This window comes from Bacillus rossius (genome assembly GCF_032445375.1).
Source record: "Bacillus rossius redtenbacheri isolate Brsri chromosome 9 unlocalized genomic scaffold, Brsri_v3 Brsri_v3_scf9_2, whole genome shotgun sequence".
Classification (NCBI taxonomy): Eukaryota; Metazoa; Arthropoda; class Insecta; order Phasmatodea; family Bacillidae; genus Bacillus; species Bacillus rossius.
Window position 1 is genome coordinate 4,274,672 of NW_026962013.1, and position 26,811 is coordinate 4,301,482.

A 26,811-nucleotide genomic window follows, 5' to 3' on the forward strand; every position below is an offset into this window, starting at 1 on the left:
CTTTTTCACGGAGGGTACATACTCACATTAAGACCAGTAAACTGACATTAGATAATCTGGCATGGCTCTCATAAAAACTTTTTCATTGTGATAGTTTGAGCTGGAATGCTGTTATTGACATTTATGCCAGAAGTTGGACAGAATGAAATAAAGGTAATAAAATTAAAAACATTTCCTTCGATACCCCATCATAGTTGATGGAAAGATAAAATGCTGTTGCTGTTTCAGGTTATTTTAAATAACAGTAATGAATGGCACACAACACATTGAGATTGATTGAATTTATAGTATTTTAATTGAATCGAATTTCAATGATTAAATGCTTGAATCGTAACGAAATGAATCAAAAGGAAAGAACTGACAAAATGATATGTGTGTGACAATGTTACCTAATCGTACACATCAATGTGAAATAACGGAAGTAACCTGCAAGGACGCGAGTGGAGCGGGGACAGGTGGCACACGAAGCGTACCTGGTTCTCGAGACGCAGCACCTGCTGGCGGTGGCTCTGCTCGCGCGCCTCCAGCAGCCGCTCGGCCTGCAGCTGCGCGGCCCTCAGCCGCTCCGTCTCGGCGCCGCGCTCCGGCCCGGCCTGCGCCCTGAGGCGCGACAGCTCGGCCTCCTTCTCGCCGAGCTGCGCCTCGAGCCGCCGCACCCGCGCCTTCAGCTCGCGCACCTCCCGCTCCAGGCGGCCGTCCTCCTCCGCGCACGCGCCCTTCTCCGGCCGCTCCTGGCCCTTGCCGCGCTCCAGGCTGCGCTTCTCCGCCTCCAGCTGCCGCACCTGCGGGCGGGCAGCTTAGCTCAGCACGGCTGCGCTCTCAGTCACAGCATCACCTTCATCACTGCTCAAGCTGATTTGTAATATACCATCTCCTGCAATGAATACTGTATGCAATTGGAATCAGTGTCCAACACCATGAAAAAACAAAAAAAAAATTATTATTGTTGTGATCACTGGTATATTTGTAGAATGAGGCATACCGAGGAACTCATTTTATTATGGTAAAAAGTTAATGATGTAGTCTGGCAGTAGTTGTGAGTCGGTACTATTTCCCCCCCCCCCCCCCCCCCAGTTTTCAGTGAGTGATTCTCAGCTGAACATGTAAAGTGATACATACAGAGGAACTCATTTTATGAAAGTAAAAAGTAAATGATGTTGTCTGGCAGTTTCCAGCGAGTGATTCTCGGCTGGAGCTGCTTGGGGCGGAGGGAGACGTGCCTTGTCGGCGAGGGACTCGAGGCGGGCGCGCATGTCCGCGCGCTCGCGCTGCAGGGAGTGCAGCTGGCGCGCCAGCTCCTGGTCGTGGCCCGGCTCTGCGCCCTCGGGCGGCCAGCTGGCCAGCCGCAGCTGGGCCTCGAGGCCCGAGCGCTGCACCTCGCTGTTGGCCAGCTCCTGCTGCATGCGCTGCACCTGCTCTGCGAGGTGCTGGTTGGCGCGCCTCAGCTCCCCCAGCGCGCCCTGCGCCGCCTCCAGCCGCTCCACCGCCACGCGCCGCTCGTTCTCGCTGTTGCTCAGGGACTTCTGCAGCTGCGCGCCCCACCACACCGTCATCACCACGCCGTCAACCACAGTGTTGTCTCACCAACAACACTTACACCATTGTATCACCAACACACACCATCATCCCAACAACAACATTATTCCATCAACAGAGTTCTCTCACCAAAAATATTATGACACCAATGAAAAAAAATTTCCACGTGTCACAGTCCAATTAATCAGCATAAAAACGTGTGAGCCGTGCGCGGGTGAACGCGGTACCTGCTTGAGCTTGTCGCAGCCGGCCTGCGCGGAGGAGCTGGCGTCGGCGAGCGCACGCTGCAGGCTCTGCACGTCGCAGCGCAGGTCGGCCTCGCACACGGCCGCGCGCTCCAGCGCCGCCTTCAGCTGCTCCACGGTCGTCTTTAGCGAGGAGCACCGCTCCTCCAGGCTCGCGACGGAGCGCTGCTGCGCCTCCCCCCGCTCCTGCAGCTTCTGCGAGCACGAGGCATGCACAAACCCCGCGTGTCAACAAATAGTATATGAGGTCTAAGTTTTTATAAAAAAATCCTCAATTTTTTTTTAAAATGTACCAAAATAACTTTTGGAAGACATGATATGAACACTTGAAAAATAACATTTCGTTTACTCACACAGTCTATCTGATTGTTTAACTCTCTCCAATAACAAACGTCAACCACTTCACAAACCACCAATAACGTCATAGGCTTCATTCATGTTTGCGTAGGTGTTCCTCTAGTTAGCATTAAGGTTGGTAAACTTGAGTATTGCTGCTGTATGTGTCGGGAGATGACGGGAGGCAGGACATACACAGCAGGCGTGTAGTGAGATGCAAGAGGAAGGACGCAAGTGGCACGATGCAATAGGCAGAAAACGGGAGGCAGGAGACGCGCGGCAGGCAAGAGGCAGGAGGCAAGTGGCACAATGCAAGAGGCAGGAGACGCGCGGCAGGCGAGAGGCGGGACACACCTGCACGTGGGCGTCCTTCTCCTGCAGCATGAGCTGCAGGCGGTGCAGGTCGCCCTCGAGCGCCATGCGCTGCAGCTCCAGCTTGGTGGAGCGCGACTCGCAGTGAGACAACTCCTCCTGGAGCGCGCACTTGTCAGCCTCGAGGCGCGCCACCGCCTGCCGCAGACGCTCCGCCTGCTCCTGCACACCAACGCAAGAAGTTCGAAGTCCCTTGAAATCTTGAAAGTCCTGTCGTGGTTTTCGTCTTCATCATCAATAGCTGTTTCCGAATGCATAAGGCTGCGTCCATAGCGCTCACATAACTACTTTCCTTAGCAAATGCAGACACAATGAAAATGACGTATAATACCTTTACTGACAACACTACCTACTGACTGTTGGTTGTACTAAAGTGCACGTAGACATCTTGAATCGTGATGTCTACAGAGAGTCAGCGAAACGTAAACAAAAACGGATATTTATAAAAATAAATAGTTCCGATAATTTTAAATTATTTGCGATTTAAATAAAAATCTATTTATTAATACCGAAATATTAACATTACTTGTAATGAGCAATAAATACACTAGTGTATAAGTTAAAGTTCGCCTATCTTTAATACTTTTATTTTTTTTGTCTCTTATCTAGTTATAACTTTCGCTATTAGCGTTTTCAAACTAGCTTGTGCACGCACCCCTCGCCTTACCCCATCTGTGCGGTCCACACATCCGAACAAGCCCAACTCAACTTCCTAAACCACACACACACATATCCTCCCAGCTCTACTGAACACATGATCCTACACTGAACCACACACATACTCTACTGAACACATGTATTATGTAAAATAAATACACAAAACCTCAGTACAGAGCCTTCATTTATTTATTTTATTTATTACAGTTGTGTCATGCACATCAATACCTCACAAAGAGGGTACTAGGATGTGCACGGGGATATAAAAAAAGACCAAAACAATGAAGAAAAAAAACCAAATCACAATAAACTAGCATAACATGTAAAAAGATACAAACAAAAACAAAATGCAAAGGACAAAATAAACAATGGATACGGACGCAATAAACAATTGATTAATGATACAATAATTCCCTACAGGAAGAGATGAAGTAAAAAAAATTTAGAAAAAGTCAAAATCAAAAAGTTAAGTTCACACAGATGTGGATGAAATTTATATTGTCTCTATTAATACATAATTTTTATTTATGGTTAATTATTTATTTTATTTATTTAACACTTGAAAATCTAAGGATGAGCAGAAGAAAAAACGTTTTTAATGAATATTCTATTATTTGTTGTCTTTAAGAATTTCTCATATTTATTGTAATTGAAACCATTCAAGAATAAATATATAGTAAAAACATAAAAAATTGCCAAATACATTTATAAAACCCAAGAAGAAACTCCAGAAAAGCTGTGAAGCAAAATCTGTCACATGAACAAAGACAGCCAAAATTTTGACCAAATAAAGTAGCAATGAATACTTGCACCACTTATAAGTAATTTTATGGCATACTTAAATTTTTTGTTTCACAAAGAATAATTTTACTGATTTGTAATTTTAAATGAGAATTTAATATATTATTACTATTATTTAATTTTTTAAGCCTATCAGTTTGAAGAGTTACGTAGGTTGCAAATCTAGCACCCAGCTTCCTGTTGGTAGCTACCTAGCTCATTTTTGCATTTTATCAGTACTTTTCTTAGCACATCCTGTGATGCAAATCAGTAAGATGCCATATTTACTGCATTGCACCTGCACTTGGCTTACCACATTTTTTTTTTTTTGCCAAAAATTGAAATGGTAGGATTATGCAATGAAATAAAAAAAAAATTCTTCACATGCTGCTCTCCAGCTGTCTGCTCACATAGGCCACACTGTAACGCGTGGCTGGACAGCTACCGCGCTGAGGCAGATGTTGCCACTTTGGGAGGTCACAACCCAGGACTTGTAAAGGGCAGTGCTGAAATGTTTTTCCTTATGGACACCTAGGACTTGAGAAACACAACACTGGGCTGTCGTCACTCCTTAAACCTGTCAACCGTCTGTTCACAAGCATGAAGGAAGACGTTCCAGGTTAAAGTTTCAGAAGATACTTCCTACTGGACGCACATTCTGATAAGGATGGTGGTATCACTAGATTTTCTTTCAGGGATACTCTAGTGTGAGGACTTTCAAAACACAAGGGTGCGGACGTTACACGATGAAGACAGGGCTCAAGCAACTGAAAAAGACGAGTTGTCGTGGTGAGATGAGAGAAGGTGGAGGAGCGAGGTACACACCTCCCAGTGGCCCTTCTCCTCGGAGCCACTGTGCAGCTGCAGCTCCAGCTGAGTCACCTTCTCGCTCAGCATCTGCAGCTCCTGGGTCTTCAGCTGCAGCGCCTCGCCCTGCCGACAATACGTCTCTCAGCTGCGCACCTTCGCTATCGCAGCGTCCTCGAAGCCCTTCTGGGGGCCTCGGTGGTCGAGAGGTCACAAGGCAATCCCAGGTCTCGTCCCCGGCGGGGTCACCCTGGACTCCCCGCAAGTGGGAGGAGCGGGTATTCACGGGACACCCTCTTTTCCCCTGCTCATTCAGTCTGTCGCTGCTCCGTCCATTATCTCCTCGCATCTCGTCATTTCTAGTGATCCCAACAACCACAAGGTGTTAAGCCATATTGCATGCATTCATGCATCAATTCATTAATTCATTCATTCATTCATTCTAGTGCACGGTTGCATTTAACCGCTGACCCTTGCACATAAGCAAGATGCCCCAGCTATCACGCCCACCAAAAAACAACATACATTAAAGATCTTTTATCATCAAAATTGTGGTTTAATCCAGATAGATTAAAAAAAATCATATCAGGTTACTGGTTAACGTATTTTTTAGCTTGATAAACTTCAAAGATCCTGCACCTGATTAAAAAAACTTTCACATCATACATTATTTCTAGTAAATAACAAGATATTTTTTCACCTGTCCAAAAATAAAATCAAGAAAGTTAACTTTTTCCAAAGCTTAGGTTAACACCTGTCTGAATGCTTTATACACACCAAGAGAAAAAATAACATTGATACCTTGGCTTGTATAAATTAGAAATGTACTAATCAAACTCCAGCACAATAAGGTTAAACAAGTTCCTCTCTCTATATTAGCATCTACACATTTTACATGCACTTATAGAACACTATACATATATATATATATATGTAGATGAATAATTTGTTTAACCCCTCTTGGTGTTAGCCTTACCATGGTGTCTTATGTCGTATTAGAAGTGCTTTGACAAAGGGTACCTTTTAAGACATGGCGGTAGGGAGTTCGCTAACTGATAAAGTGTTTCAGACTCTAAGCCTTACACCTGAACATTTATTGGTGCCCACCTCAACCAACACATCACTCTGGGACCTCTCAGTCAGCCAGAGAATGTGTGTTCTGGATTATACGGTCTGTCCATAAAAGAATATCCCAGTTATATAATTTAACAGTATCAACTGTAAGCATTGTAGAGTGTTGGTTCAAGGTCACAATTAAAAAGTAACTCAAACAGTTTTGGATAAGCACATGTACAAATACTGCTTTGTTGTTTTCTTGCTTGCAGTGCAAAAGAATTACTCTTTCCCCAATTAATACAGGATGAACCTGTAAACTTTTATTTTGCAACAGGATGGAGCCCCTCTCCATTGAAATCTCTCTGTACGAGAGTGGTTGAACGTCGAAGTCCTTGGCTGTTAGATTGGTCGTAATGGTTGATATCATGACTGGGCTCTTTTTTCACTGGCCTCCATGTTCACTTGACATAACTCCATGCAATTTATTTTTTTCCCAATGGGGCTTTATGAAAGACTGTGTCTACATCCCTCTGCTACCTAATGATTTGCCAGAGCTGAGATGCAGAATTGAATAGACTATTGCTTCCAGTACTCCAGACATGTTAACCAAAATGGGGGATAAATTGGACTTTAGGTTGGATGTGCGCCGCATAACTAAAGGTGAACATATTGAACATATGTAAAGAAAAAAATTGGGGTTGTCTGCAAAGTCGGTTTACGGAACGAAAATTTTACGTGATAACGTCATAAGAAAACATTGATGAAAATTTGCATACTTTTTAATTTTCAATGATTATTTACAGTTTTTTTGCAAATTTGATTTAAATAATTGGTTTGAATATAATCACGAACAATTAGTTAAAAAAGCCCGCCTTAACCTGTTTTGATATTATGGAAGATTTTCTCGCATGGTGGTTGGCTGGTTCTTGCGCGCTCGGCTCGAGCGGAACGTGACAATTTTTCGTGCGTGCAGCCGGCGTTCGTCGATTGATAAGACGTTGTCACGTCAAAAATTAGGTTAGTTTATCTTCAGTTTGACGTACGATTTGTTGTAAATAGTTGAAATATACCGTTGAAACCGGGGCACTCTTCTCTGTACGAACGGACGCGCGGCACAGGGGGGGAGAGGAGCGCGCACCTGAGCCTGCAGCGCAGCCTGCCGGCTGCTCAGGTCGGCCTCCAGCGCGGCGCGCTCCTCCTGCGCGGCGCGCAGGTTGCTCAGCGCCACGCTCAGCTTGCCGTCCACCTGGCCATGCACGTCCTGGGCCTCCTGCAGCTGCTTCTTCAGGCCGCCCACCTGCGTGCGCAGGTCGTCCTGCCGACACACACACGGTCCGTGCCTGGCGCGGGCCACCTCCTCCTCTCACGAAACCCAGCTACATTCCCCATTTACTCGATTCTAACAACCCCCCCCCCCTCCCCCCGATTCTATGAACCCAGCAACATCTAAACAATATATCCCCATTTACTCGATTCTAATACACCCCCGATTCTACGAACCCAGCAACATCTTCACATACAACCAATACTTCCCCAATAGTCGATTCTAACACACACCCCTATTCTACGAACCCAGCAACATCTTTACATACAACCAATACTTCCCCATTTACTCGATTCTAACATACCCCGCGATTCTACGAACCCAGCAACATTCACATACAACCAATACTTCCCCATTTACTCAATTCTAACACACACCCCTATTCTACGAACCCAGCAACATCTTTACATAAAACCAATATTTCCCCATTTACTCGATTCTAACACACCCCGCGATTCTACGAACCCAGCAACATCTTCACATACAACCAACATTCCTCATTTACTCGATTCTAAACCACACCACCGTTTCTAAGGTGCATCCCCATAGTTATTCTCAGGCCAGACGTGATATGACGCAAAGGTAAGCATTTCTCCATTTGATTAACCAGTGTAAGTTTTCACTAAAGCTGACCTCAGTTTGTCTGGAAGAAAAAAAAAGGTTTACCTGCAGTATAAGATGCACTTTAATTCACCTTACATGTTTAGGTATTTGTTTAACAGATGAATGGTAGCACCGGTGCCTTTAAGCATTTTACTCTCTCCACAATGCCGCAAAGCAAGTTTTGTGCAAAAGTTGTTCCATGCATTTATTTGGTTGCTTCAAATTTAATAAGGAGAGGTTCTCCTTTGACTATGTGATGCTTGATTAGCTGTCCCTGTTTCTTGTGCCACATACTTACTGCCAAATTACTAAATAATGTGATTACATATTTAATATTGAAAATGTTGGTTCTGTTTGAGCATAGCACATAATTTAATAGAATGTCCTATTGTTATATATAGATACAGACTAATAAAAATAGTTCCCCTTTGAAATTATAATTGGTGTTTAGCTTTAAATTATTAATTTCTTTTTTTTTTTTTTCAGAATGACTACAACTATAATAATACTGTCAATAGACACTGTTTTTTTTTATATTTGAAAAATCAACAAATAGTACAATTAAAACAAAAAAAACTTAATATAATTTTTTTGTTACTGTATATAGAATACAGCAAATAAAATTTTTTGTTACTGTATATAGAACACAGCAAATATAATTTTTTGTTATTGTATATGTAGAATACAGCATCAGAGTTTACTGTTACAGTTTCCCCTTTGAAATAAAATTTGCACTGAAAAATTAGAAAAATCATTAAATAGGAAAATTTTACAAAAAAATACTTATTATAATGTGTTTAGACATATTAAAAATGTTGATAAGTTTGCCTGCAAGTGTAACACGTATTTAATATATTAAGCCATACCCCATATTCTAATCTCAAAAACTCTTTAGATTGTCTTAAAATCGAATAATGTGGCATACATAAGAGGCCATCGATTATTAGACACACCCAATTTACTGAGCTCGATAATTTAAAGAAAAAATGTGAAGTGTAAAATGAAGTATTCCAAAATTTTAATGAATTTAAATCTAGAGCAACTTGCTTAATTTACTGATTAATATGAGTGAAAAATAAGTTATTAAAACTGAAAAACTTCATTAACAAGATAAAACAATTTAATTAAAAGGAAATATTAAAAAAAAATATATATTCAAAGTAAAATTTGTTGAAATGCTCCAGCTGCTACAGTGAAAGTTAAGTATTCCAACAGCAATTATGTCAAGAAGTAAATCAGAATGTTAACAAACTATCTTTTGAGCTTGAATATCAGCTACGCTGCTGACACCAATCCACCGCCTTTTACAACTACGTATTTTGATGTGCGATTAGTAGGGCCATGCATATTTCGCAAAAAGATTCCGAGACTAGTTATAAGTTAAAAGCATCGTCTGTGTTTCATGATTGGGCGAATTTCTTTCAGGCGCGTGTCGGTTGTTACGACACCAATCACGGCGACTCATTGCGGAGGTAAACGCGCGTCCCGAGTGGCTCGGTCAAACGAGGCCTCGACTCCCTCTCACGGACGGCCGCCAAATCGCAAGGGAGAAACCGCTGGTGCCGGTATACATTGTTGCAGCCTGATAGGCGTTCAGATTTATATCCGCGAAAAATGCCTGCCGAATAGCGATTGGTGTTTTATCTGTAGCTTCGCATCGCGGAAACGCGGAGAGGAGGAAACGAACTGACATTTTGGGGGAGCCCGCGCGACATCACACCCGAGCGTTGCGTAGGGAGACACGACACTGGAGATTAGTTTAGGTTAGGTTAGGTTAGGTTAGGTTAGGTTAGGTAAGGTAAGGTAAGGTAAGGTAAGGTAAGGTAAGGTAAGGTAAGGTAAGGTTAGGTAAGGTTAGGTTAGGTTAGGTTAGGTTAGGTTAGGTTAGAGCACGCGACACTGGAGAGAGAGAGCGTGCAGGGGCACTGACCCGCTCGCGCTCTATCTGCGCGACCTGCTGCATGAGGTTGCGCACGCCCTTGCGCACGACGTCCGGGTCCAGGTCCGTGGCCCCCGTGCCGCCGTCACGCCCGTCGCCGTGTTCCTGCCCCACTGCAAGCAGCACACCACGTCGCCACGTCAGCCTCCCTCCTCCTCTGCGCACTACCTTCTCCCTTTCTAACTTTCCACACATACATTCTCTCTGACAGGCGGCTACCGCCGTACCAGTGGCGGATCCTGGGGTTCACCTCGGAGGGGTTGCACTCTAGGATTTCAGAGCAGCCAAAGAAAAAAAATGTCTTAAAATTACTAAATTTGAATCTAATCTGCTCACACTACACACAACATCCAACCACCAGATTTTTATGATTCTACAAGATATTCATTAATTATGTATTTAAATATGTTATTGGTTTCAGAAACAATCATTTTTGTCTGCAACATTAATGTAGCAGACAACTGGTTCTTCGGGTGATTGGGGGGGGGGGGGGATTTCCCCTAGTGCCCCCCCTTGGATCCGCCACTGCCGCCGTATCAGCAGATAGTAGGGACCAGCTACACTGATAACCTTACAATGACATGACCTGCAATCTAATATTATTATTAAATGCCTGAATATTCAACCTGCCAGCTAGAAAAAAAAAATGTAAAATAACACATCATTTTGACGCTAATAATTGATAAGATCTAAAGAACTGAAAAAAGAGACTACTTTCTCTCAAAACAGGAATATTTTTTATTTTATTTCAGGTGCTCCTTCATTTTCTCACAGTATAAGTATAAAAGGATAGTCGATAGCAGCATTAATTAATGGTTTGGCACCAACTAAGTCTCTCTCCTGACCTCCTGCCTTCCCGATGCACCCCACCCTCCCTTTATTTCAGGTGCAGGAAGACTCGGGAGGTAACGTGACGCTACCGAACGCCAGGAGAGGAGGCGCGCGGCCGCTCGTACGTTTGGCCGGGCTCCAGCGCCGGGACGGGCTCAGCAGGCGGAAGGGCAGGTTCACGCTGCCGTCCAGCTGGATGCCGGCAATGCGGCGCAGCGTGGAGCCAACGCTGCTCAGCCTCTGCTCCACCTCCTTCTTGGCCGCCTCCAGCTGCTGCAGCTGCGCGTCCAGCGCGCGCACGCGTCCCTCCGAGCCGCCCAGGCGCGCCTGCACACCCGCGCGACCATCGCATCCTCCCCCTCAGCGGCTGTCCTCCGCGGGAGCGATCGCTCCACCCGCCACCCTCCACCAATAACCCACGTAGCTGAATAAGTGGACGCGACACCGTTAAAGTGTAAAATATTTTTTTTCCCCTCCCTCCAAAATATCTGACTGTATTTAAGGGCATATTTCCTGTTACAGGTAATTATTTAATAAAAGTGAAAAATAGTTCTTTCCCCTCCCTCCAAAATTTCTGACTGTATTTAAGGGCACATTTCCTGTTACAGGTCATTATATTTAATATTTATATTCCGCACTGCTCCACCCTCCACCAAAAGCCCGCATAGCTGAATATGTTGACATGACACTATAAAAGTGTAAAATAACTTTTTCCTCACTCCCTTCTGACATGCATTTAAGGGTAATATGTCCTGTTACAGATCATTATTTAATATTTACGTTCCACACAGTTGAACTTGGGGACTTTTCCAGTGGCTGAAATTTCACAAAATAAAAAAAATGTACATATATCGCATACTTTTCGCGTGATTAGCTGGTGAAGCTGCATTTTTTTAACGTTTCAGTGCAAGTCTACTAGTTTAACCGTTAATAAACGTTAAAATGAAATAGTGACCTAGAATTAAATTTCATAACCGATCATCCACAGCTCCCAATTACCAAAGCTGCATCCCCCGCTGACGTTAAACTAGGCTTTCAAGGGACTGTTATTTTTCAACATTTCGGGATCCCTGCTCAGCGGGCAGGTGTCAGCGATACACCCAGAAGCCACCACTCCTCAGCTGAATAAGTGGACGTGACACCGTAAAAGTGTAAAATAATTTCCCCCCCCCCCTCCAAAATTTCTGACTGTACTTAAGGGTAATATATCCTGTTACAGCTCATTATTTAATATTTAAAATCCACACAGTTAAACTTGTGGACTTTTCCAGTGGCTGAAATTTCACAAAATAAATAAATACATATATACATACATATATATAGCCACGCACACACATATACTGCATACATTTTGCATAATAATCTGGTAAAGCTGCATTTTTTAACGTTTCTGTGCAAGTCTACATGCAAGTTTAACCGTATTAAACGTAAAAAAATGAAAGAATGACAGAGAATCGGACATACACCCTTATTAGGGAGGATATCAAAACCGGTCATCCACCCCTCCCAATGACCAAAGCTGCATCCCCCACTGACTGTTATTTCTTGACATGTCGGGATCCCCGCTCGGCGGGCAGGTGTCAGCGGTCACCTTGAGCTCCTGCAGCTGCTGCGTGGCGTCGGCCAGGCACACCTCCAGGTTGTGGCGCTGGTCCTCCAGCTTGCGCTCGCGGGCGCGCGCGTCCTCCAGCCGCGCCACCAGCTCCTGCTCGCGTGCGTGCCAGCGCTCCGCCTGCTCGTCCCCGCGCGCCCGCGCCCGGCACATCTCCTGCCGCGCCGCCTCCAGGCTGTTCTCCAGCTCCGCCACCTGCGCGGGCCGCGCACTGGCATCACAACCCCGCGCTGCCCGGCTCGTTCAGACGTTCTCTGACATTCCACCAGTTACGCGTTTCCCCCAATCAGACGTCGGCTGTACAGGGGCAGCTGAAAGTGCGTGTCAGCGGGGCCAGATCTGGCGGTGGCTTGTGTGTTGGGTACAATGAACAATCTTGGCTGGCAATTGTCCCAATGGAGTCACTTACCGACTGAAAACTTGGGCATGTTCTGGCGGGGATGGGGGGAGAAAACCCCTGCCACATTGTCTCGCCACTCATGGGGCCTCCTGCCTCCACCCTTGTGGAGAGGTGACCAGTGGAACGCAGACGAGCATCTCGACCCCTCGACCCCGAGGAAGGGGCAGCTCCAGAGTTAAAGGGGCCAGCATCCCGGAAGGGCACGCATCTCTCAAAGACAGCAAAAGGCTACTGAAAATTAAAGTTTCATGACTTCCAGTCTATTTCGGTACTTTTTCGTTACTTTTGTGATGATGACCAGTCTTTCAGTTTCCTTACTTTTTGTGACATTTGTGACCTGTACATATACATAAATAAAATATGTCAGCGTTGTACATTTAATTCTTTCATTTTAAGTTGCAAAACTCTAAATTTACGGCCATATTATGTGAATGCATTAAGATATTTTTCGAAGAGGCCGGACGATGTGATGTAACATGATAGAGCCGAGGCAAGCAGCGGTGAACTCGCCTGCTTGCGCAGCTGGTGGGAGTCCTGCTGCGCGCGCTCGCGCTCCTCCGTCTCGGTGGCCAGGCGCGCCTGCAGCTCGCGCTCCTCGCCCTGCGCGGCTGCGCCGGCCGCCTGCGCCCGCTGCAGCTCCTCCCGCGCGCTCGCCAGCTGGTGCCCCAGCGTCAGCTGCTGCTTCTCCAGGTCCCGCACTGCGCCCTGGAGCCGCGCGCGCTCGCCCTCCAGGCCCGCGCGCGCCTCGTCCAGCCCTGCACAGCGCACGCACACCTCCGTCTACTTCATTTTGAAAAACAATACATAGAATATAACTTCGTATATAACCTTATAGGTTTTTAAATATAAACCTAAGATAAAGATTTATGAAATGAATTAGCTATAATGAGGTAAATGAGGTGAATTTTGATGCAAGTCGGTGTTAATAGACTACCATTTTGATGTTTGGCGGTGTATTGACTTAATTCAGCTGTTATTTCAGTTTTATCGCTATTCTATTCACTATATCACACTGTCAAAGTAATAGAGCCATATCTCAAAAAATGTGAAATTGAGTTAAGATCGCCAATGGAAACAACATCTGCCAATCTTACCAATGTAATAAGGCCATACCTGAATTTTGAAAAATAACGGTCATAACATGATGTTGCGATGAACGCAAGTCTGAAATTTGACCATGTTATTGCAATAATATAGCCTCTTGTTTAATTGTGTTAAAAGTTTCTACTTTTGACATGTGGTCGTATTACTTTGACAGTAAGATTATAATCTTGCCTCTACCCATGGGTATTGCTTTTGAAGTACATAGTTAGAGAATTTTAAACTGTAAAAGTAAATACTCCGCCAATGCGGTGTGAAATCCCACAACTCGAGTGACAGCAGTCCAGGACCTCGCGGAGTTTCCACCCCTGGCCGCAGGGCGGACCAGTCACCTGCGAGCTTCTGCAGCGTCTCGTCGAGCGAGCGGGCCTGCTCGCGCTTCTCCCCCTCCAGGCGCTTGATGAGCTCTCGCAGCTCCTTGTTAGTGGCGTGGTACTTGTCCTTCTCGTAGCTGGTGTCGGTGAGCTGGCGGCGCACGTCCGTCAGCTCCTTGCGCAGCGTCTCGCAGCTCGTCTCCACTGCGCATGCCACGCTCGCCACACTCGCCACACTCACCGCGAAACCACCACCGACTTCCCCTGTCTTTCACATCACTTTCCCCGACCTAAATCTCAAATCTCCCTGACTAATTTTTGAAGCGAAACCTCTTTGGGCATGATGAGAGTAAAATTTCAAGGCCATGTTTTAATGAAACATTGTTATGAAAACATTTCCGATGCGAAAAGCACAGAAAACAGACACTTGGCCAAAGAGATATAAAGAGAGCACTATGCTATACACGTTGCTAGGCTCCTTATTGTTCTCTTTGTGCAATGATTCGTTTTCCAACCAAAAAAAAAATATCCGAGAGAGATAGATGAACATAAAAATAAGGCACAGAGAGAGTGTGATTGTGCTTGTTTCGGAAAATAGATATAGGTGTCCTATACAGTCAGCTGTGAATGACTTGAATTTTATATTTGCTACCAGCGCGCTCACGTTCCTCCTTGTTCAACCAGCAGCATGGAGAGCGCTGTTGAGACAGTCCCTGCATTTCCTGCATAGATATAGCTACCTGTTATGAATTTCATATTTCGTTCATAAAAAATTTAAAATTGGCCTTGAAATTTTACTCTTATCATGCCCATGGAAACTATATTTGTTATGTGGATTAAATAAAGTACCCTACATTTTATATTTAGAATTTTTTTTTAATCCGGTATCCTGTCGGATAGTAAATATAGGTCGGATAGGCCGGATACCGGATAGTTACCGGATATTCATTTCATCACTAATATATACACACATGTTGCTGTCCTTTTTAATATTAATCTCTGCTTTGTGCTATTTACAGACACTACGTAATTGCTTTAAACATTTTCTTTGGTGCACATTTTTTTTTTTTTAAATTTATAGCAGTTATATTTCCCTAGAAATATATTTCATGATTATAAAAAATTGTGCAAATGTTATAAGCTATGCATCGTTAAAACAAAATTTGTATGTTTCATATTTTGTTAATTTAAATACTTTTTTTTTAAATATATTTAATCAAATCTTTTCCACTATTAAAACAGTAAAAATTTTCTGCTCTGGCGATGTGACCATGCAGATCTGCTGCAACGTTTCCACGTCTTTCACATGACTTTCCCCAACCGAAATTTCAAATCTCCCTGACTAATTTTTGAAGCGAAACAGCTTTGGGCATGATGAGAGTAAAATTTCAAGGCCATGTTTTAATGAAACATTGTTATGAAACATTTCTGATGCAAAAACGACCAGAGAACAGATATTTGGCCAAAGAGATATAAGGAGAGCACTTTGCTATACACGTTGCTAGGCTCGTTTTTGTTCTCTTTGTGCGATGATTCGTTTCCCATTCAAAAATAAAAATATATAACCGAGAGAGATAGATGAACATAAAAAAAATAAGACAGAGAGATTGCATTTGTGCTTGTTTCAGAAAATAGATATAGGTACGTATCCCATACAGTCAGCTGTGAACGACTTGAATGGTTATATTTGGTACCAGCAAGGACCCCGTGCCCCGAGCACTCTCACCCTCCTTGATCCTGCGGCCGGTGTCGTGCAGCTGCTTGGTGAGCGAGTCGACGCGGTCCTCCGACACCTGCAGCTGTACGCGCAGCTCGTCACACTCCTGCTGCGCGCTGTCTCGCTCCTTGCGCACCTCCGACATGCTGCCCTCCAGGCGCGCCCGGTCGTCCTCGCACTTGCTCCTGGGCACACCAGCTCGCCGTGCGGACACCACACACCTCACCGTGCGCACACCACACACCTCGCCGTGCGCACACCACACACACTGCTGTGTGCACACCACACCCCTCGCTGTGCGCACACCACACACCTCGCCGTGCGCACACCACCACACCTCGCCATGCGCACACCACACACCCCGCCGTGCGCACACCACACACCCCACTGTGCGCACACCACCACGCTTCGCAAGTCGCTGCTCAGTTCTGCTCTGCGAGGTACGTGCTGGCTGCAGTGTGCTCGCTAGTGCAAAAAAGGGAAACAGGCTGCTAGAAAATTATAGTGTTGTGTGAATGCCGCTATCCTTTATCCAAACTAATTTATATAATTTTAATTGGAATTTTATGAAAATGAAATTAAAAAAACAACAATTCCTAGAGGGTTTTTTAGAATATATAAAATAAAAAACTTTTAGTGAAAAATATGTTTGGGTGGATATATTGTAGCAATAAGGCAATGCATAAAGAAAATCATTCCGCGTTACAGTTTCAGCTTTCAACGCTTTTAAGGACGCTAATCCTACCACCATATACAACACTGCAGCATGGCAGCTCATGGTGAAACATTTGCTCTTAGGGATGAATGGAAGAGAGAATGGTTTTCAAACAAAACAGTCAACATTTCGGGCACAAGTGAATTTTTTTTGTTTTCGAAATTGGCTAACTGTTGTTGTATTGAATTCGTACAGTAAGATTCTACCTATTTATACCATCATAATTCTAAGAGCAGAAAATGTATTATCTTAAAGTCTCTGAAACATAATTGGACGTAGTTATGCAAAAAGGAACCAACCTACATGAAACCTATCCTGAGTATTTTGAAGTTGAAGTTAATTATAAATTGTAATTCTCGTATTGATAACATAATGTGGGTATAATTTTAATGGTCTATTATAAATACTGATATAATAATAGCAACGACGGTACGATCAACCTTGTACTATTTAAATTTATTTTCAAATAAAATATGACAAAATTGTGGGTTGGTTCCTTTTTACATAACTACGTCCAATTATAAGAAGATTTTCCAGTTCCATATGAGTACTTTCCTAACTTATTACAAGCTGAAAGTCGCCCGCAGCGCTGCACACCTGCACTCGTCCAGCCGTGTCTTGAGGCGCGCCAGCTCGTCGCGCAGCTGGTTGCTGGCGCAGCGGTCCTGCTCCGCGCGCGACACGGCTTCCCTCTTCACGCGGTCCAGCATGCCCCTGGCCTCGTCGAGCTCTCGCTGCACCGCGTCGAGCTTCTGCTGCAGCACCTGCTGGTCGCGCTGGGCTGCGTACCCGCGCACGCACGCCCGTCAGACACCCCGCCGCGCCGCGCGGTGCACAGTGCCGACACAGAGTGGCACATTGCTACAGCATGCTACCAAGATACTACTATTAGTAGAGACCGGAAAATTTTGCGGATTCATTTCGTGATAGGCTGAAATTCAAACATATGTATAATTCTGCTGGTTCTGCTATTGGCTCGCGGTTTAACTGGAGCTCTCTGGGCCAATGAGAGACTATTGACCAAAGAAGCGTCGAATCACAAGCTACCCAGTGGAGACGACTCACAATTTAGTAACCAATGAACACGCGTGTTTACTTGAGAAGTGCAGAGGATAATGGAGGCTATCCTAGAGGTCATTGAATACGCGAATTTTTCCGGTCCCTAACTATTAGCCCTGTGGGCTAAACCTGAACATTTAGAAGTATCACGGGTTTCGGGCCCCGTACGTGCAAGAGTTTGCTGATCTAGAGATGGGCAGTAAAATTACAACCTGTGAATTAGGCACTCACAGTCTGTGAATTAGGCACTCACAGTCTGTGATTCATCGCACCAAAGTATGTGTGATAAGAGAAGCAACATCGTCGGTCGATCGAGCTCAGTTTTATAAGTAGCAGTGACGCGACTAATGCTCCAGCTGATATGACAGTTACATTTTTTTACACTGTAAACAAAACTCGTTGGCATACAAGCACCTAACAGAAGAACTAAATTGCAACAGTTCAGAACTCGCAGATAGAGCGCAGTTATGTTTTCCACACTGCACTAAATATAGATTTTCAATAATGAGATATGTATATATATTAGGGCTGGGCCGATGCCGATTCCGATTCTTAAGTATCGGCCGATATTCAGAGTATCGGCATCGGCAGCATCTGTAAAATATTTTCCGATACTTCGCGCCGATACCTCAGTCCAAAAGTTCTTAAACTGTGTTATATTGTTTTTGTTAGAAAAAAATCACTAAAGAATAGTATTTCACGCAACTGGTTTTTTTGTAAGTCAAAACTAATTTTAAAATAATTTCCTAGTTTTGCAATTTATGCACTATTACCCTAAGTTTCCCTCCCACAGCGCTACTGTTTTAAAGAAAACCAGTCGTGTTGATTGTTTTAAAAATACAATGGAGCCCGAGAACCATAGAGACGTGCATACTATAAATGTATATATATCCTAAACTTGAGTTTATACCATTTCTTATGTACCAATGTACTCTATAATGTTTTATAATTGTACTTATGCAGTATGTATGTATATATGTATTATCTGTATAATCTGTAAAAATTGACTTGACTTGTTCTATATCCCAGAGCCCTTAACTCCATATGGGATCCACTGAACAAAAACTGAATACATAAATAAAAAAATATTTATTGCCAACTGTGGAGCAAAGACAGCCTCACGTTACGTTTACCAGTGCTCGCGATAAAGTAAATTGCACTCGCGATCACGTTTACAGCACTCGCGATCATAGAAACAGTTGCTGAAGAACGTCTGAGTAGCTTTCCCCATCTTCATGTTATTTATATATCTATGGCTTTACTGATGTTATGTTGTTGTGTTTGTTTACAATTTAGTATTTACGTTAGCTTTAATTGTTGAAATCTCAACCTAAAGTGATATTTTAAAGATTTTTCTGAGTGTGATGATATGGCTGGGAAGAGAAGTGAAGTTTGGAAATACTTCACTCTTCAATCAAATGAAGATACAAGGCTACATGCACTTTCTGCCATGTAAAAATATCATGAGGTGGGGCAATGCTTAAACATGTTGGCTGAAAAAAAAGTATTTGTGTGTGTTTTATTATTATTGTAAGATGCATGTTAGTGTTTTGACCGTTTGATGGTACTCTGTCATTATAATATGAAATTAAAAAATACTTTATTAGTAAAATATCCTTTCATAATACAAACATTTCTTTGATTAGTATCGGCATCGAGTATCGGCAGTATCGGCCCATAAGAATCGCTATCGGTGGAATCGGTGAAAAGTGGTATCGGCCCAGCCCTAATATATATCTTCTTTTATGTTTAATATTCATTCACGAAGATAATAATTTTTTGAGAGCAAATGTTTTGCATTATATAGCTACAATATTCTTAGTGATTGCACAATCACGGTGCATCAAGGCTACGCATCAGCAAAACCGGGTCACCAAACTTCAGCTTCATTTTGTGGGAAGGCAGGTAACCCCTAAGCAAGATGTGACGGATGCACCAAACAACAGCGTGTTACAAATTCAAGGCCACACCATCTATTGACAAAGTTTCAAAACTAAACTGTTATTGGCACCTTTAGTTTACTAGCGGCCGTAAGCTTCACTAAGCGGATGGGTTTCCCCATGGAGTAGGATAGGAATTTGCCAGACCTTACTAGATGACCATGTGGCGGACATAGAGAAATGATACAAACTCACTGTTTGTGTATCTATGTCCTACCTCCTATGATTTTTTATTACAAAACTGAAATCACCCCTTTTCCACTCCCTTAGAGATGGAATTTCATAATTATATGTAGTCTACATCACTTTCTGGTTCATAAACTATTTATGTGCAAAAAATCATGTCGATCCGTTGCTCCGTTGCTGCGTGAAAGAAGGACAAACATACTTTCTCATTTATAATATTTGTAGGGATTAACAGCAGACTTTCTTTTTGCAGAATACTTTAATTATAATACTTATTATTACAGTTATTAATGGTCTTTTTTTTTACATATTATTAAACGACTCCAAGGTGTAACAGCAACAGCACATTTCGTGCTACTAAAACAGACTGCAACTGTAATGGGACAACGGATACATTCCGACCTTGCAGCCGGCATTTCTCAACGTTCCCCTCCCAATGTGCGCCCTTGAAGGGTAGTGTGGAGGAGTATCTTCCTGTTCTGTTTTAAAATCATTACAGAGCTTTTTAAATATACAGAACTGTTAGGGATCCCTCCCTGTTGTTTGATCGGGAGGGCGTTGGAGCTTCGGCAGCGACCAGATGCCGGGGCCACCAACCCAGCGTGGTCGCCGCCTCAGCTGAAATGGGATAACAGTTGAAATCACAGATACAGAACAAGAGCAACTACTGCTTGTATTCCATCTTCAAATGCGATAGACAAATTGAAAAGCCCGTTGTTCTGGCGCAGTATTTATATTATAGTGACATTCACAGCCGAGCTCTGTGATCGGTCCCTGTGTGGGGGGGGGGGAGCAATGATGTAGAGGATTGTCCGGCTAGTCGGGACGGCTGCAACAAAGCTTGTCGAAACATCGGGCACTATCATCATGTCCACAAGCGTGGCTTCAAACCAAAACCAAGCAAGCGGCAGGCACCCGGGCGGCAGGCTCACTCACCCAGCAGCAGCGACTGCTGCTTGTCGTTCTCGGCGCGCAGCAGGACCTCCTCGTGCTGCGCGCACACGCCCTCCACGTGCTGCTGCATGGCCTCCAGCCGCTCCTGCAGCGCCTGGATCTCGCGGTCCTTCTCGCCGCCCAGCTGCGCGGTCGCCTGCTGCAGCTTCCTCTCCAGCGCCGCGCGCACCTGCTCCCGCTCCTCCTGCAGCTTGCGGGCCGTCTCCTCGGCCTGCCGCCGCACGCTGCCCAGCGTCTGCTGGAACTCTGCTTCCTGCCGGCACCACCGCCCCCGCGCACGCTCCTTCAGACAACCTTGTTCTGCAAGGTCTTTTACACAGCGCCCCAGCAGGGAATGCGCATGCGCACAAAGCTTAAGGGAGAGTAAAGACCAGCAAAAATGTAAGGAGAGGAGGAATATGACATCTCTAAGGGGAACGGAGGGGAAAGTGGGAGGGAAGGGTGACACCCACGCCGCGGCAAATTATGAACTCGTGATGACGAAGTCATTACAATGCCACACCTTTGATTCATTGCAATGTCACCACCGCTCCACTCGTATTTCAAAACGGTAAGCACTAGCCACATTACAACACAAGGAATACCCAGAAATACATAAAAAAGTATCAAATATATTTTATTTCAAAAATCCGGCTTCCTTTACAATAAAAATTACACTTTCCGTGAAAATAACATAAAGGCAAATTTGATCTACTTTTAAGTTTATCAACATACCATTATTGCAAAGAAAAAAAGACCTTTTGCAAAAATTAAAAACCAATAACTCCAACTTCCGTTTTAAAATTTTAATTAAGTTGAATAAACTCTTTGTCTCTAATACCGATGATATTGTACTGAGTCTCTCTTCAATGATTTATTTTCCAAGTTGATGACATCTCGGGTATTTATTTGTTTTCACGTCTCATGTCTTTTGTTGGAATTATCCTCGACGGTGAACCGGGGGTTTGTGAGATGTGAAATATGACGTGTCAACTGGTGTCGAGACAGATTGATGTTGAACCAGGGATTGTGAGAAGTGAAATATGACGTGCCAACTGGTGTCGAGACAGATTGAGGGTGAACCAGGGATTGTGAGAAGTGAAATATGACGTGCCAACTGGTGCCGAGATAGATTGAGGGTGAACCAGGGATTGTGAGAAATGAAATATGACGTGCCAACTGGTGTCGAGATAGATTGAGGGTGAACCAGGGATTGTGAGATGTGAAATATGACGTGTCAACTGGTGTCGAGACAGATTGATGGTGAGCCAGGGATTGTGAGATGTGAAATATGACGTGCCAACTGGTGTCGAGAAGGATCAGGTTACCTGCGCGCTGGCCTGGCGGGTGAGCGTCTCCTTCATGTCACGGGCGCGCCTCTCCGACGTCTCCAGCTCGCGCGTGAGGCGCGCGACCTGGCCGCGCAGCGACTCCTGCTTCACCAGGAGGTCCTGCGCGGCCTGGTCGAGCGCCGCGCGCTTGGTCTCCGTGGCCTCCAGCGTGGTCTGCGTGTCGAACAGCACGCCCTCCAGCGCCTCCTTCTCGCTGCGCAGGGCGGCCAACTGCTGCTGCGCGCGCTGGAACTCCTTCTCGCTGTTCTCGAGCATCACCTGCACAGCCGGAGGGAGCTCGAGTCCACGGTTCTTTATCTTTCACGCGCGGCAACCCCTTTCATTCTGCTGGCCGTGAAACGACGACCTCTATACTTCACATTTATTTATTTATTTATTCATTTAATATTTGTTGCATGCCTACCTACAGCTTATGGCCTTGGGTGGTAGGCACGATACAAACAACACAGATACATGTACACAGAACAAAACAATACAAAATACAAGACAACAAAACAAAAACAATACATACAACATGCAACATTTAACAATTAGTAAATAATTTCTTTACAAATTTATAATATAGGAAATAAGAATAACAAAAAACAAAACTAACTTGAAACAATATGATTATTAACCACAAAAAAAATTAAGTTAGCTATAGTTGTATTTTTTAAATTTTATTTTGCTATCTAATACATGTCGTCAGCCATTGAATGACGCAACTGGATGTTATGGTAATTTAGCAGTGACTAGTTGGTCAATGTTACAACATTCCTTTATAAAAGAGACGGTCACATAACCCAACCTACCAAACACAGAACAGCACCACAATTCGAGGCCAGATTCACAAGGCTGGTAAACACAAGCAATGTTCCATGATGTTATGTAGCACACAATAGTGTTTCCCGATTGGTCAAAAAAATAATTCTGCACCATAGCGTGCATACAGTACCTACAGGAATTTCCAGATGACAAAATTCTAATAACCGCGAGAAACTAACAAAAATAGCATTGGACAAAAACATAACTGCAACCACTGCCTACCCACCTGTGGGCTTTACAAACATTACTGTGACTAAAGAATAAGGTTGAAAATTCGTTCAGAGACAAGCAAAATGTAGAATACCATAAAAATTATTAAATGTTGTAGAAAAAATGCAAAAAAAAATAGGTAGAACAAAAAATTATAAGATATTTTAGAATGAACAAACAAATGAATATGCATGATAGATGTAACATGAAAATCCAAATAAATTATATAATAAAATGATTCCAACAACAACCTAGCATACAGCTGTTAACATGATCATTTAAACTTTTGACAGTGAAGGGTAAATTTGGCTTGTTATATGTAGGGACACCTGTATTTTGTGAATACATTTTGTGTCAAGGTATTTCACAAAATACTGTAGCTTTTATCCTGTGGTTATTGGCCGAGGTCGGTGAGAGGTGTCGTCCCGCTCTTGACGGGGCCAATGAGAATGTGGTCACCGTACTGCTGCACCCACACAATATGCCATGACTCTTAGAAAAAGCTAAAGTATTTTGTGAAATACCTTGACACTAAATGTATTCGCGAAATACAGGTGTCCCTAGTTATTTGTAAACCCAAACTGCTCTTAATAATGAAGGAGTGTCTGCACTAACGAGGGTTTAAGAGCGAATGTCACGTGAGCGATGCAGTGCGATCACCTGCTTCTCCTCCTTGTCCTTGACCAGGTCCTCCAGGTCCCGGTTGAGGCGGGCGTTGGTCTCGCTGGACTGCTCCAGCCGCTGCCGCAGCCGCACCAACTCCTCGTTCAGGGCGTCCTTGCTGCGAGCGAGCGCCGACAGCTGGTTGCTCAGATCCCCTCTCTCTCTGGACGCTTGGCCCAGCTCCAGCTCCACCTGCGGCACCCCCCTCGCGTCGCCGACACCCGACAACAGCTCCCTGGGCAGCGCCCCTCGCAACACAGGTGAGACCCCCATACACTCAGGCGTACCCACAGAGACAGACATATAGGGTGAGTATGAATACGGCGTCGCCGACAGGGTGAGTATGAATACAGCGTCGCCGACACCCGACAACAGCTCCCTGGGCAGCGCCCCTCGCAACACAGGTGAGACCCCCATACACTCAGGCGTACCCACAGAGACAGACATATAGGGTGAGTATGAATACGGCGTCGCCGACAGGGTGAGTATGAATACAGCGTCGCCGACACCCGACAACAGCTCCCTGGGCAGCGCCCCTCGCAACACAGGTGAGACCCCCATACACACAGGCGTACCCACAGAGACAGACATATAGGGTGAGTATGAATACGGCGTCGCCGACAGGGTGAGTATGAATACGGCGTCGCCGACAGGGTGAGTATGAATACAGCGTCGCCGACAGGGTGAGTATGAATACAGCGTCGCCGACACCCGACAACAGCTCCCTGGGCAGCGCCCCTCGCAACACAGGTGAGACCCCCAAACACACAGGTGTACCCACAGAGACAGACATATAGGGTGAGTATGAATACGGCGTCGCCGACAGGGTGAGTATGAATACAGCGTCGCCGACACCCGACAACAGCTCCCTGGGCAGCGCCCCTCGCAACACAGGTGAGACCCCCAAACACACAGGTGTACCCACAGAGACAGACATATAGGGTGAGTATGAATACGGCGTCGCCGACAGGGTGAGTATGAATACAGCGTCGCCGACACCCGACAACAGCTCCCTGGGCAGCGCCCCTCGCAACACAGGTGAGACCCCCATACACTCAGGCGTACCCACAGAGACAGACATATAGGGTGAGTATGAATACGGCGTCGCCGACAGGGTGAGTATGAATACAGCGTCGCCGACACCCGACAACAGCTCCCTGGGCAGCGCCCCTCGCAACACAGGTGAGACCCCCATACACACAGGCGTACCCACAGAGACAGACATATAGGGTGAGTATGAATACGGCGTCGCCGACAGGGTGAGTATGAATACGGCGTCGCCGACAGGGTGAGTATGAATACGGCGTCGCCGACAGGGTGAGTATGAATACAGCGTCGCCGACACCCGACAACAGCTCCCTGGGCAGCGCCCCTCGCATACACATGTCTGAATACAGCCGTAAAATTTCGGCTGCCGGTTCATCACAACAAAATAAGTTGAAAACGTATCACAACTAATGGTCTAAAGTGCTTCCCAAGGGTGGTAACATCTCTGAAATTAATGCTGAACAGCATTTTTTAATGTGAATAGTAATTAAAATATTTAAAATTGATTACTGGGCACCTGAATTATGTTTAATTGAATGAAGTTCTACAACCACCGTGAATTTTGTCACTGTAACAAAATTATTTATTGATATAATCGGCAAATAAAGGTGTCAACCCCTATTATTTGAATGAAATAATTTATTGACAATAAGAAAATATACTGCTGTTGTAGAACTTCATTCCACTATACATAATCTAGATGCTCAGTGTTTAATGTGTTTAATCTTAGATACTTTCTCCATTATTTACAATACTAGAATAAAAATGTTGTTTAGTTCCATCTTCAAAGACGTATACCAGATTTGGGAAGCACTAAAGAGCATAAATCGTAATTTGTTTTGAACTTTTTTTGTCATGTATCTACACACAGGTCAGCAAACAAATTCCTACAGAAAGACATGCAGAAACAGACACACAAAGAAACAAACAATATATACCAAATACACAGAAACAGATACACAAAGAAAAACAACCAGATTCACACAAAAACAGATACACACACATATAAACTAATACACTCAGAAATGGACAGACCCACATTTAAGAAACAGAAACATGCAAATACAGAAACCCACACAGTCAAAGGTATAAATACACACTGACAATCAGACATAATCACAAAACCAAAAACAGCATGCTTAGCCAAATACAGTAAAAGTCCATTATAACGTAAATTTATAACGGCGCCAAAAGTTTATGTTATAGCGAATTTTCGTTATAGACGAAATTTAAAAAAAAAAATCTTATTTTTGTAGCATTTTTAAAATATATTTTCTCGCTTGTTTTTACTATGGAAATTCACAACAAAAGTAAAGGAAATATACATAAAACTTACTAAAATAACATTTTTAAGCTATATCAGCACTTGCCGACTGCAAAATATGAGACAGCGTGGCCGTGATTAGGCCGTCACGCATCGTGGCTAAGCGCACAGCTGTTTGTTTACATGGACGGGCGGGCGGGGTCACGCAAGGTCATGCCGGCCGCTTCCTGTCGCTTTGACCGCAGCTGGTTTGCTGGAGACATGTGCACTAAGCTGATGATATCGGGTGCATATTTGCGGAGTTTTGAATACAAAAAAAAATTTAAAAAATCTCTAATTACGTTGGACAACCATACAAATTATATAAAATAATTTTTCCGACAATTGGTCAGTAACACAAAAATAATCACTCGTACAGACCCTTGAAAAATAACACAAAATTAAAAATCACTTTTTAAAAAACGAATCAATTTTCGTTTGCCTTGATTTCACTAGACTTTTGGACAAAATTAAACGACTGGACCTCTTGGAAGTTCATAAAATCTTTCGTCGTAGCATTTGTATGCTGATAAAAACGACTGATTGTGTCAAGTGCCTCCATCATTGACATTTTCGACGGAACAGATACGTCACTTGGTTCGTCGTCATTATTGTCATCATCTTCAGACGCCGCTTCGTTTTGATTAGAAAAGACGAGCTTGACAAGTTCCGTGTTCGTCAACTCCCCGCACGCTTACGATGCAAGTGTGAGACGAGTTATGCTCATTTACGGGCTACAATCGGGGAAGCCTACAACTCACATAGTTTCGGTTCCCTGCAAGAATTTCCGAATATTTCCGAAGTTTTGCGTTTTGGTATTAACGCCACTTCAGCCGCTAAATCAGAAGTTTCCAATGAAAAAAAGCATGTTGTGACTGACCTAACCTAACCCTTCGATTTTTTTTAATTTCAATTTTTGAGAGAAATCCGAAGTTGCACGAACGTGGTAGGGAACCGAAACTATGTGAG

At 44.2% G+C, this 26,811-nt stretch overlaps 1 protein-coding gene across 2 annotated transcripts in view; it reads right to left on the minus strand.

Annotated features, from left to right (window-relative positions):
* Nucleotides 1-26,811, minus strand: part of LOC134543305 (rootletin) — a 57,823-nt gene that overhangs the window by 6,762 nt on the left and 24,250 nt on the right. The window contains exons 14-29 of one of the 2 annotated variants that reach the window (XM_063388233.1): nucleotides 23,490-23,684; nucleotides 21,792-22,073; nucleotides 20,467-20,737; nucleotides 16,943-17,126; nucleotides 15,640-15,815; nucleotides 13,932-14,117; nucleotides 13,009-13,253; nucleotides 12,078-12,293; nucleotides 10,612-10,813; nucleotides 9,647-9,768; nucleotides 6,928-7,104; nucleotides 4,752-4,859; nucleotides 2,472-2,651; nucleotides 1,764-1,976; nucleotides 1,221-1,529; nucleotides 474-782 (exon numbers count right to left, since the gene is read on the minus strand). In XM_063388233.1, coding sequence (XP_063244303.1) covers nucleotides 474-782; nucleotides 1,221-1,529; nucleotides 1,764-1,976; nucleotides 2,472-2,651; nucleotides 4,752-4,859; nucleotides 6,928-7,104; nucleotides 9,647-9,768; nucleotides 10,612-10,813; nucleotides 12,078-12,293; nucleotides 13,009-13,253; nucleotides 13,932-14,117; nucleotides 15,640-15,815; nucleotides 16,943-17,126; nucleotides 20,467-20,737; nucleotides 21,792-22,073; nucleotides 23,490-23,684 — 3,375 coding nt within the window. Of the gene's footprint in view, nucleotides 1-473; nucleotides 783-1,220; nucleotides 1,530-1,763; nucleotides 1,977-2,471; nucleotides 2,652-4,751; nucleotides 4,860-6,927; nucleotides 7,105-9,646; nucleotides 9,769-10,575; nucleotides 10,814-12,077; nucleotides 12,294-13,008; nucleotides 13,254-13,931; nucleotides 14,118-15,639; nucleotides 15,816-16,942; nucleotides 17,127-20,466; nucleotides 20,738-21,791; nucleotides 22,074-23,489; nucleotides 23,685-26,811 lie in introns of both variants that reach the window. The other variant, XM_063388232.1, reaches the window with a different exon arrangement.